The sequence below is a fragment of the Ambystoma mexicanum genome, chromosome 2q (assembly GCF_040938575.1).
Source record: "Ambystoma mexicanum isolate Mex_15411 chromosome 2q, UKY_AmexF1_1, whole genome shotgun sequence".
Classification (NCBI taxonomy): Eukaryota; Metazoa; Chordata; class Amphibia; order Caudata; family Ambystomatidae; genus Ambystoma; species Ambystoma mexicanum.
Window position 1 is genome coordinate 739,013,912 of NC_090924.1, and position 12,912 is coordinate 739,026,823.

The 12,912-nt window shown below is 39.9% G+C and overlaps 1 protein-coding gene across 4 annotated transcripts in view; it reads right to left on the reverse strand.

Annotated features, from left to right (window-relative positions):
* Positions 1 to 626: 626 nt before the first annotated feature.
* LMBR1 (limb development membrane protein 1) overlaps positions 627 to 12,912 on the reverse strand; it is a 1,168,513-nt gene continuing 1,156,227 nt past the window's right edge. For all 4 annotated transcript variants that reach the window (XR_011303315.1, XM_069647966.1, XM_069647967.1 and 1 more), the window contains one exon: positions 627 to 3,024. Coding sequence is in view for 3 of the 4 variants with exons in the window: in XM_069647966.1 (XP_069504067.1) it covers positions 2,939 to 3,024 (86 nt within the window). In the remaining variant the exon portion in view is untranslated. The remainder of the gene's footprint in view (positions 3,025 to 12,912) is intronic.

Sequence of the window (12,912 nt, forward strand, 5' to 3'; positions counted from 1 at the left end):
TTACATTCCCCTAAGGAACTACATGATGGGTCATTGTAGTTAACAGCCAATTATACACATTGCGTTTATGCTAAGGAACCAATAATTGCATCCTTGGTAAGAGTTCATGGGAGTCCCTTTCATAGCACCTCAGAACAACTGCTGGAAACCCAAAACATTCTTGTTCGACTCCTGAAAATAAATTGCTGATCTTCTAAAATGGACACCTTTGTCTGTACTTTTTCTTGATAATAGAGCTCTTCACCAGTGATTTTTCTTCATAATCTTCAGTGTTCGGTTATCTTCCCCCTGAACCTGATGGCAGGAAATATAACCTCAAAAGGACAGAAATTGTAGGAGAATTGATCAGTAGGGAGTCACACAACACACGCAGTTAATCAAAACCAACAAATCTGGGATTTGAAAGAAAAACAAGCTATATTTCTAGAACCAACAACGAGAAGCAGGATTAGTCACACCATGTCAATCTTTAACAGATTTACTGCGCAAAACGTACGTAATACCTTTCAAGTAAATTTGCATTTATTCCTACCATTCATATAAAAAGCATACATGTTTAGTAAACTGTCATGTGGATGATAAACATTTAAGGCAATAAAAACTGAAAAGAGGCACGTCACAGTGAATGTAAGTAAACAGTAAATTTTTGTTTATTCTAGTTTTAAGACTTATCAAAAATGTCACATTTTTGTAGCAACAATGTCTCAGATCATTGCTTTACTACTCATTCAACACAGTCCTTCATCGCATACACACCTCGGCTTTAAGGTGCATACACTCATGGCGCGCCTTACAGTTAAGTCAGTAGAGCCTTCAAACATTAAGGATTACTGCCTTAAATTGATAATGAGAAGTTACAATGATACTGTAAACATAAGAAGTGTTTTCAGGGAAAACAAACTTTGGTGGCATACATTTGCAATGTATGCTGCAGTGGTGTGCAACGATAAAGACAACATTCTTTGCAACAGTCAATGCTATGCACGAGGCTCAGATAGTTATACTTGCATTCAGCAAAAATCGCTACGATTAAATCTTTACTGAATATGGACATTCATAAAACTCAAACTGGTACAAATGGACTTTTCTTCTGCACCATTCAATAGCATCTTCTTTAAGGACACCCAAAAACATGGTTTCATCAATAACACTGCATATCAAAAACAAAGTCTTTAAAATTACAATGTAAAAAAATACTAATTACCGAATGCATCTTACTTGACTAAGTGACAACAAATAGCTATAAAAAAAAACACGTTTACCAAACAACAAACATGTACAGTGGCCTAAAATCAGAATTCAGACTGCCATGCAAGACATCTCTAAGAATCCCTTTGGTGCATAATGGCACGACTTGCTAAAGCAGTGCCAGGCATCTGATTATATGCCAAAAGCTGTCAAAATCTGCTTTGACCCCTGAGTTTGCATTCACATACTATGAATTGTATATGGCATGGCAATTTTACCTCCATGTTGCTTTCATGAGTGAGACAGTTATAAAAAAAGATCAGTTATTGCACCACATGTAACATCTAGTCCGATTTGAATGTAGAACAATTCAGTTCCCTTTTGCCTGCTTTATACAAAAAAAATGAAGTGTAACATTCCATACGGCTGGTGTTATAAACACAGCTTATACTCAGAATTTGTGCATTCTGTAAAACCTGCATTGGTGATCTTTTGAAAACAGAAGCACTAATGGTCTACATTTTGACAAACTCCTCATTGATTGTTAAAGGCGAGACTGGACAAGTGGCACATTTTTAGCATATATGGTACAGAAAAAACTGTCAGCTAGAGAAGGAACAGTCAGCACATAGACCATCTCTGAGAAAATGCTTGCAGGCAGAAACTATCTGAATTACAGATCCCAAATTCCATTCTTGAGAAGTGCGCCTGATCAGTAGTTCCAAGAAGCAGCAGTTGAAAGGGAAGGTATTGTGATTGGACCCAACATAAAGCTATACAGGATTTCCAGAAGTTATGGCTCAGCTACCCTTCTTTTTCTCGTCTTGCTTCTCAGTTACTACTCCCAACTAACAACGACCTCCATTCGTGGGGCTGTGATAGGTGCTCCAGGGATAGCCAGGGAAAACATGTTGAAAGGGGAACACTGGCTCCTGAACTCCAACTGTTCTAATGACTAAGCAAACTTCACAAGTGAAGACACTAGGTTTTAACAATGAAAAGTTGACTAACATTAGAAAATCACTTTTATAGATTACAGACAGGAAAATGAAGTTAGGTCTCACATTCCAATTATCTGTTTTGGCTTCAGGTGTTAAAAGGGAAAGTGTTAGAAGCTGTGAATGGGGAATGAGGAAGGGCAAATGGAGGAAGAGTTTTAACAGGCAGAAAACAAATAGTACTCAGTGTGCAGAGCCAATGTCAGTTTCCCTGTCACTTTTGAACTATATACATTTTAATAGTAGAGAAATCTAGGCATTTCAATCAGTACAATGCTCAATCATTAAAACACTTAGTAATCAGATACTTGATTTCTCCTTTTTTAGTTTCTGAAACCAGAGCAATGAAAAGTAAAGTCAATACACTATACTATAATACACACAAAATAATCTCCAGTGAAACGGGAAGCCAACATATACATTTCAAAGTCCCCAATTACTGATTCCATTTAAAATCAGTCCATACAATTGGAAAAGGGTTAGCATTGTGTACACATCCTCTGGGATCCAACTTTATTAACTGTAGAGTATGGCAAAGAGGACCAAAAGCATCTTCTGGAAATAGTGGAAATAGCCTCTAATCAATTTGAGCATCACGGAAGAATGGAATATGGAAAGAAATAGGATAACCATACACATTTAAGCCCCAAATACCAACAGGAAAATAAAGTTAAGCGCTGTTGGAGGACGACAAGAGGAATGTTGTTCAGTTGTGGTCTGAAGCCTTGACAGAGGATATTTGATTGTATATTTCACAGTGCTTTCTGGTGGCCATTTGCAGATGGTGTTGCTGTCTCAGAGCCGCTGGAGGTGGTTGACAGATGAAGTTTATCTAAACCTGCACAGAGATTATAGAGTATTAGATGATCATGCAAACACCTTGCACTCCATTGAAATAACCAGTTTAAAGGTGAGCTAGCAGCTTTCCCACCTACATTTTCAGATAAATGCATAAACCCACTGCATGGAAAGTCATTTGTGGCAGCATGGTCAGTTAAATATTGTTAGTAGGATATGAGTGGCTTAAATGAGCTTGCAAAATAAGGCTTTGGCAAAAGGAGAATTAAATTGGCCAGTGATCCACAGACTACAAAGGAAAATTAAAATTGAAAATGTTGTCAACCTCAGGAGGTAGGGGGGGATGGAGGGGTAAGAGGTTACCACATTGGAACAGACTTGTGTAGAGCTAACGTTATAAATTTCAATTGTTACCCAACTTCACCCATTCGATGAGGGGAAGGGGATAATTCGAGGAATCATTTTTCTACTTATGTGCTTTGTTAACCTCAAAAATGCTCAATAAAGAAAAGTAAAAATAAAAAGAAAATGGGTTCAACACCAACCTATGACAGTCATACAGACTTGTCATCAATGTAACATACATTTCAAATTATGACCAACTCAACTTTTGTATTGAATCAAAAGCAGTTTACATGAAGAAATTATGTTTTTTTTAATAAAACCGGTCTTTAGGTGGAACATAACCTTCATGGCCTTTTGTACCAGAAACAACATCAAGGCTACAGAAAGTACGCATGTCTTACACTTTCCACAATCCCCCCTATTTTGGACCACTCAGCCCGATCAAGCATTCCTCCATTTATCCCAGATCCTCTGAGATTTATTGGGGCATCAACGGGAATTATAAATTTGTTCCTCAATCAACATACAGACAGCATTGTCAGAGTACCATTTTGCATAGCTTGGTATTTCACCACTCCCCATAACATCGCAATGTTATGTTGGGGTGGTCAGGAAGGGTCCCTAGAATGATGAGGGGTTCATGTTGCGCACGCCATATTTGTAACGGGGGAGGTTCAGCGAACTGGGTGCGATGTTGCAATTTCATATGTATCGAGTGTAGTTAATTGTGAATGGGATATGTTACTTTAGTTTAAATTAATGCATATTAGATTTGCACGAATGTAGAAAGATAAAATGCTAAAACTGCCAAATGAAAAATATACGAGATTCACACATGGTGTGCTACCAAGTACCGAGAAACTGACAAGGAGTTTTTGAATGTGCATGTGAAGAAGGGGCCTGTCTTGAAGAACCTACTGTAAAGGAGAGATGATATTTATTGCACATGCATGCACACTGAGGAATATACAAAGGAAATGTATAAATCTGTACCTAGCAAGCTTCATGAATTTATGTAGACTTTGCAGCCAGAAGTTTGTGTAGTAACTTTCAGGTGGCTGAGAAAAACTAGTTCTGCAGGATTGAGGGCTAGGAGAGGAACAATGATTAACCAAGCAGATGGTCAGCTGTTGAAAAGGACACAATGCTTATGGCTTGGTAGTTCCGCAGGAGACAGATGTAATTTATTTAAGTACATTGAGGTTTCGCAGAAGTATCGGCCAATTAATATGGGGTGAAGTAACGCTCGAGTTTAAAGTAATCGATACCCAGGAATTGCAATTCTATTCTCAGATGTGTCGTGCATGTTGGAATGGTAGTCATCTAGATTAGATTGTTTCAACTGAGTCAGTAAGCCGGGGTGGGTGAGATAGTTATCAGTTCAAAGAGAACTTGTTTATTCAGCCTTCCTCGTGTTGCCTGAAGTATTCACCCAAACCATGTGATATATGATATGATATAGTATTTATAACCGCCTATACACAAGTGTTCATTACAGTTAGGGTTAAAGGGATCAGGCCAGATGCTAATAGTAATGAATGTTTGTAAAACAAATGCTCAATTATGTGATGATGTCATGACCTATCATGGATGAATCCCAAGAAAGGATGAGCTATGAATATGATCTGAAGATGGTAGTTAACATATGTGGCCTACGAGAATGGAAAAATTGGAGAAAGATGGGATTTCTTTGAATAGGTTTTGTCCAAACACATGTGGGGAGTGGCTTGTAATACAATATATGGGAGTGTTTTAACTGTTGCAAAAATGACGTAATGTGTCAACTTGTGTGGTTCGATGAGACTTGAGTTCGTTTGGCCTGACTGTGCCATCTAGTTCCTCCCCGGACGATTGTACAATAAACTTACTTTACGTACAAATGTGCACTTGTTCCTTAAGTGGTGGGCCCGCTTTGGGTTAAGGTGATAAGGGGCCCACCCCTACAGTAACGTTTAACTATCATTGACGCAGTGGCTAAGAAGAGCTGGTCATATCGGTTAAAAGAGGATTCGCTCCATATACCTCATAGTAACAATTTTGGATAATCTGGTATCTCCTGTCACAGTGCCCCAGCCATTTTAGTAAGCATCTTATGAGAGAACTTGTCACGCTTACCTGAGTCTCTGCGGGAGCGATGGAGTTCTCTGGCTCTTCCCTCACTTCCTACTTGCCCACTACGGCTGGAAGGACTATCTGCCAAGAAAGGTGACGTTTTAGAGGAGAGGTGAATAGCCCAAATCCCACCGCTCTTCCCAGTCCTTTTAAATCTAGAAGTTTAGTTCCCCCCCTAACTAGGGTATGACTCACCTTTTGGTTTAACTTGGTAAGCTCTCCATTCTGCTCTTGCAGGGGCGCTGTGTGTGGGGCCCGGTAGGCATAGTTGGAGATGGCCGCTAGTAATGGCTAATGTTCAGATATGTCTTTTAGTTCAGATTAACTCCAAGACCAGTTGCCTCACTGCTCGGTCTTCTTGCACCAACCGTAAGTTCAGGAAACCATTCCACTCACTGGATTCTGAGTTGGGCTAACAGGTAAGTTCTGATACCAGGTAAGTTCAATATCCCAGTTGCCTCACTGGGTTACTTGCATTGCGTGATTTACAGTCTGAATGCGGAGAGCGTGCAGAGCGAAAGTTTTCGGATTCTAACCTTTGTCTTTTTCTTTCACAGGTCTGAGCCGAGAGGCACTATGGTACTGGACGGATGAAGGAGTAAGAGGCAGGACCAGAAGCAGTTCCAGACGAAGACCGCGCACCAGAGGTGAGTATCAGTAGGCGGTCTCAGAGAGTGAAGGAAGTCCTGATGTAAGCCCATTGTTAATCACCTGTTCTGGTCTTTCTTTTCAGTTGCTGGTATGCTGTGGGAGCTGCAGGACGCAGGCGAGAGACTCCAGAGAAGGACCCACCATAAGCTCTTCAATCTGCCTCAAAGCTGGCGGTCGCGAAATCCACACAGAGATAACAGGTAAGGGGAGAGGTCCGGGTAAGCGTGTGATACAGAATTCACATGAAGCACATGGTGGTCTCTGGGCATGGCTTATATAAGCAGCCACTAGAAAATGCAAAAAGAAACTGCACACCCTATGTTCTAAATGAGCTCCAATGGCTTGTACAATTGTTAAGTACTCTTTAAGGGTGCGGGGGAGAAAACAAACAACATCAGTATCAAAGGTCAGTAATATAATGAAAAAAGTGGAATTCCCGTTGATAATAGGAACTCCCGTCCCCTGCACACCTCTCGATATTGGACACCTAAAAGGTCCAAACAGAATTTAGACAGGTGTCACAATTTTTACTAATTTTTTGATTTTAGAACTAAATCCGTAGCTCATTTAGTTTTGCATTATTTGAATAGAAAACAAATTTCATTACACACAATGTTATCTGAAAAGTATTTATCAACTTAATATTTTTAGCACTTAGTATCAACGAAAGTCAGAGTTCAATTCACTCAAAGATACAAAAAATACTAAACATTCTCAATGTGGAGCTCTACGCATTTCGAGAGTGTACCTCTCTTCTTCAGGAGCAATAACTATTTCTTTAAACACAGCGTTTCCTAATGATACTAGTAATTCGAAAATACTTTGAATGCAAATTTAAACAAATAAATCCAATTTCTGTTTCAAACACAAAACAACAGTATTTTTCTTTTCTCTTGACTTGAAGACTTCAAATGCCCATTTTGATGTGGAATTATGGAAACGTCATCTTATGAGACAGTTCTCTGGTGTTCTGTAAATGATAGTGATGTGTGTTAGTGGACGATTAAATCAAAAGATCGCTATAGTGTTATTAAGGTAAGTTTCATTATTCCTACCTGTATATTGTTGTCAAGGCTTGTGCGTTTCCAAACTCTGTAGTACACTGTGTGTCGTGTCTATCCACCATAGTGCCTAGTCAGCCTACATTCTATCTAAATAATAATAATATGTTTCAAACTACAATCATATACTTTTTCAATTCTGCAGTTTTAAACTAAGTTTCCATGCAACAGTCAATATATGCGTGGATTCTAAAGATGTCAATTTCTCGCAGGAGTAGATTCCAGTTTGTTTTCGAAAAATCTACACAGATAATGTGTGTAAGAATTTCTAGTAATCAACTATGTGCTAGTCATTTTGTTAAAAAAAAGTATATATAATGATAATTCCTCGTCCTCCTTCTTACCTCTGTAGGAGAGTTCCCTTGCCTTAAAAGAGTCTGGTAGCTTTCTCGCGGGTAAAACAGTTTGCTAACCACCTTAGGCTGCTTAATGTCATGTGACGTGCAATCTAATGTCATGTGACGTGTAATCTCGCTCACGTGATGTCCTGGACTTCTGGGAGTTGTAGTGCCCTCGGGCATACAAATTCCTCAGTGGATAAGTGAAGTTGTCAAAAGACCTACCCATTATCGTTGCAAACGGGTGCATTCACCCTGGGAATTTCATATTACTTTGTCGCACCTCCTCATTATTAACCTTGCAGCTTTCTCACGGGTGAAACAATTCACTAACTTAGTGTCATGTGACATTCAATCTCAGTCACGTGATGTCCTGAACTTCTGGGAGTTGTAGTGCTTGCGGGCATACAAAATATATGCGGTATGTTGTTGTGAATGGGTGCGTACACTCTGGGTGTTGCTTCTCACTTTATCACACCTAACATCAGTCAACTCATATTTATTTAGTATCGCGAGTGATATTAATCTTCTGGCAGTCAGGAATAATAGTAGTTGTCATCATATGGTTTTTACACACATTTCTCAGAGTTATGTCTACATGCACTTCTCGAAGTTATAGTGCCTGCATTTATACATTTTTTAAATTTATTTTTTATTTTAAAATGCATATGGTTTATAACTTTAAACCTTACATTTGTCAAATGGCTCATTACATTAGTTCATACAAAAGGATTTAACAAATTAATATGAATTATCTAAGGAAAGGTAATTGTCCATGGCCAGGCATTAATTGTGTCTGGATTGTTTGCCAGAAGCGAATAACCGCAGTCGTCATGGAAATGTTGTTGCCAGATAAGATGTGTGCCCATCGTTCTTCAGGGTCCATGGATTTGTTGGATTTCATGTAGAGCCTACCAACTGCAAAGCGTTCATCTGCTAAGGCTGGGCATTGCATAAATAATTGATGTAGAGTTTCAATACTGGCTTCTTCCTTGCAGTACCTGCATGTCTGATTTCGAAGGGTTTTTTGTGCTCGTATCCCAAGGATTTGTTGAGTTGGAAGAACATTAAGACGCAGCCGCATGAAGGTGTCTCGTATAAGACGGTCAGGAAACAAGTTCAGATAACGAGGGATCACATTTAAGGCTCTAACTTCGGTGGTACAGTTTAACGTCAGTTTGTATCCGTCTTTTTCTTTTATTGTTGATATCCAGTCGAATCTTTCAATTTGGATTTTGGCTCTTTGGGGTCTGCACACTAAGGTTTCAAATGATATGTCATATTTTATCCTTTCTTCATTGAGGAATTCCTTCCATTTATTCAGAGCCGTTGCGTTGATGTTTCCAGTGACTGGACGAAGAATGTTCAAGGCTGGAATCTTCTCGTTATTGCTTGTTTCCACCATATGATTGATTGCAGGCCAAGTTCAAAACAAATTCTTGATGTTGGAATGGATTTTGGGATGGCTAATACCTTTGTCCAAAAGATTCGTTCCAATTGGACCCACACAATTATTGGTAGGTTTATCATTGACTCACCGCCGTATGTCAAGATGGGTACAACTTTTTGTTTGAAGAAAATTACGATTGGCTTCGTAGAATATTTCCCAAATTTTTTATGTAGTACTAGGTCTTGGCGCGCTAGAGGGTGTGCTTTGCCTTTCAGGTGATCAATCCATGGTTGCTCGACAGAGGATTTATTGAGCCAGACCCCTAGATATTTAATTGTTTGAACTTGCTCAATTTTTTCCTTCTGTAGAAAGAATGATGGTCTTTTCTGAGAAGGGCCCTTTTGCTTAGTTAACAACATGATCTTAGTTTTCCTGGTATTTATTTCGAACTGATTTGTATCCATGTAGTCTTGGATGTTATTCAGGGCAGTCTGCAGGCCTCTCTGGGTTTTGACAAAGATTGCAATATCATCGGCATAAAAAATCATTGGAATTGCTGTTGAGTTTAATTTTGGTGGATTCATTTGCAGAGTAGCTATAGTCTCTTCAAAGTCTGAAGTGTACAAATTCTACAGGGCTGCAGCCAGTGGGCAGCCTTGCTTGAGACCGTGCCATGTTTTTATTGGTTTCGTGACAAGACCACTCTTACTCAAACGGATCTGCACTTGTGTAGTTGAATATAGCAACTTTATTGGTTCCAGTATGTTGTTATGGCAGCCCCATTTTGACAATTTCTCCCATAGGATGTTTCTGTTGATTTTATCAAAAGCGAGATGCAGATCGATGAAGGCCGCATAAGTCGGGGTACTGGATCTGATGGTTTCATGTTTGAGCAGGTTTAAGATGAGTAAGTTTATGTTGGTCCCAACGTTTTTTACAAAGCCAGTTTGCCGGATGGCATGTCTGTTTGCTGTGGTGGCCCATTGGTTCAGTTTCAAAAGAAGGATATTTGCAAAAACTTTTCCCAACGGGTCCAAAAGCGCAATAGGCCTGTAATTAGATGGATTCTCAGTTGGTCCTTGCTTGTAAATTGGGATTATTGTTGCTCTTTACCATGAGGCAGGAATTCGTTTTGTGCGGTTTATCAATGCAAATAGATGGCTGCAGAAGGCTGCCCATGTGTCAGGGTTCTTTTTTATAATGGCATTTGATAGGCCATCTGGACCAGGGGCCCGAGATACATTTAGGTTGCGTATTGCATCATTTATATCTGCGAGATCCCACTTGAACTTCCAGTTTGGTTGCAGGGTTGTTGGTTCATCGCAGCCGACCGGTGGGCGTTTTTGATATAGCTGGTGGTAGTGGGTGATCCAGCTTGTTTCGGGGACCTCAGAGATCATATAGTCGACTGTAGCTGATGTTTCATTCAACAGTTTCCATCCCATGGCTCTTAACATGTTCTCTGCATCATTTTGTGTGTCATCTTGGCATTTTTCAGCCAGTTCTTGTATCTTTGTTTGAGATGTTTAATCTGAATATACTTGGTTGGATTAGGTTGTTTCTTCAATTGTCTGATCTGAGATTTTAGGACTTTTTTCCTTAAAGCTATAGTTCGGCTGTAGGCATGGTGGTGGTGGTTTCTCGGTAGGTGTCCAATAGTTGGATGTTGGTGAAACGTTTGTAGAATCCATTCATAATTTAGTTTGGATTCATCTATCATCGTTGTGTTGATGAATATATCTGGGAGAGACTTTATTTCAGGTTGTGATAATTTCATTCTTGTTGCCCTAGTATTGGCTTCCAACTCTGGTAATTGAAGTCGCAGTGGTGGTTCTCTGCTGTTGGACCATGATCTGATCAAGATGTAATGATCGCTGACCTTGATGGCAATATTTTCCATCCGGCGTATGGGGTCTTTGATGCTCCCTGAACAGTAAATATAATCGATGATCCCATTACTAGTTCCGCATGACCACGTTGGAGTAAATGAGTTGGAAGATGGATTTCGGGCATCAAGCCGCATCATGTTTCGGTCTGTCATTTCTTTAGACCATTGCCAAGCATGTGGTTCTAGCAGATGTTCTGCGAGCTCTTCGCCATCGGAGGAAAAAAGATGGATGTTCAAATCACTGCATATGATAAATGTAATTCCAGGCTATTTCAAGATGTCTTCGTCCATTGTTGTAAAGAACGAATCTAAGAACAGGTCAGCAGATATTTTGATGGGATTCCAATATAAATTGAAAATACTCATGTATTGAGTGTGTCCGGTTATCAGAAGATCTTGTATGGAGTTCTTCTCGGGAATCTGTTCGTGTTGTATAATAAGTCTCTGGCTCCACGGAGTGATATCTTGCGCTTCTATTACATTGAAGTGAGTGCCCATTTTGATAAAAGTTAGAAGACCAGCAGAGGGGCGTCCTTTTTGCCGGCGAATCGCTGGGTTCATGTAGGCAGTGTATCCATCGCATACTGGTTTTTGATGAAGCCATGTTTCCTGGAGACAAATAATCTCAGAATTTGTTCGTTCAGGTCGCGTCGATTGGTACAGATGAAGATGACCTTGGGTGTTCCATGAGCAAATTGTCAAGGAGTATAGATCTTGATGCGATCGTTGCTAAGTGGCTTCTTGGACGCTCACGTTGGTAGATGTGGTTGAGTGACTCATGTCTCTCCATATTGGTTGTCGTTCCTTCACCGACTGGTGTCTATCATAATGGGTGGACTCTGTCACAAGTTTTATTGATCGTTCTTGGAAGGCGATACGGTTATCAGAGTAACGACTTTCACTGGACCTTAATGATGAGTATATTGTTGTATTGATCGTTTCGTCTCTCTCTTGTTCAAATTTGGAGTCAAATGTTGTGTCTGTGACTCTGAAATGAAATCCCAACGTTCGGAAATCTTCGGTGTGGGCTTCAATCAAACGTAGAGTCTTCAATGTAGCACATTCGATCGCAATTTTTTGTGATCCATAAATTCGATTAGGTGTATGTCTTTAGTAGTAACTATTCTCAGCGCTGGAATGGCATGAAAGAGACGTAAAGTATTTGTCCTATTGAGGATTAGATTGTCATGTTGCTTATCAAATCTAGCAAGTTGGAGCCTGTTCTTTGAAGATTTTTCTCGTGGATCAGTGAAAGAAGGAAGTTTCAAGGCGGCAGGCGCCGATTTGTTGAAACTTGAAACATCTAATGAGGTTTGCGAGATGTAAGAGCCGTCTAGGTCGATAGTAGGAATTTGAAAAGAAGCATCTCCATGGTTCTCATCAACAGGATCCATCATGGATTGCAGGTCTGACTGTGTCTGTTCATAGTAATCAATGGCAAGTTGAGCAGATTCATCTAATTGGGTCTCTTCCTGATCACGGCTTCGTTATGATTGCTTGAATATGTGGATAAGTTTAATAATAGTTCTGTCTCAGCTTTCTCTGTATCAGGTAAATACGCTTCCCTAGTGATGATTGGTGGTTTTGGCATAATTGTGGGATCTGGTTCTGTAATAGGTCGGATCGAGGTCTGTTGTGGTGTAGGTCTTGGTGGTTTTGTGGTGTAATTCGCTGGGAAATTGAGATTGCGTAAGAAAGCCCGTGAGCCTTTTTGATGTTGTTTATATTGTTTTTTTGTTTTCTGGTGGCCAGGATTGGCGTTGATGTGTGGCCGTGTCGAGTCGAAGATACTATAGGAGTCCTTTGTTTTTACGGGACACTCGGAGTACTTCCGGATAGTTAGCTGGATCTCTTGTTGCAGTTTGTGGTTCAGTAGTTAAATTAATTAAGCAATCTAAAATACTTCCTCTATTGCCTAAATCTGAGGAGGGTCCAGTATCTGTCTCATGAGAGCGGGGGTCCAGATGATCCGTTTGTGTTTCCAAGTTTTTTAAACTAAATATTGTGTCTCGCTGAGGCTCTTGATTTTGTGCAGAATTAGCTAAATATTAGTGTGCATCAGTTGTATCAGTGCATCAGTAATATGTGCTTTTTCTATTCTTTCCTTTAGTGCTATGTAAGCTAGCCTTTGTTGACAGGATGC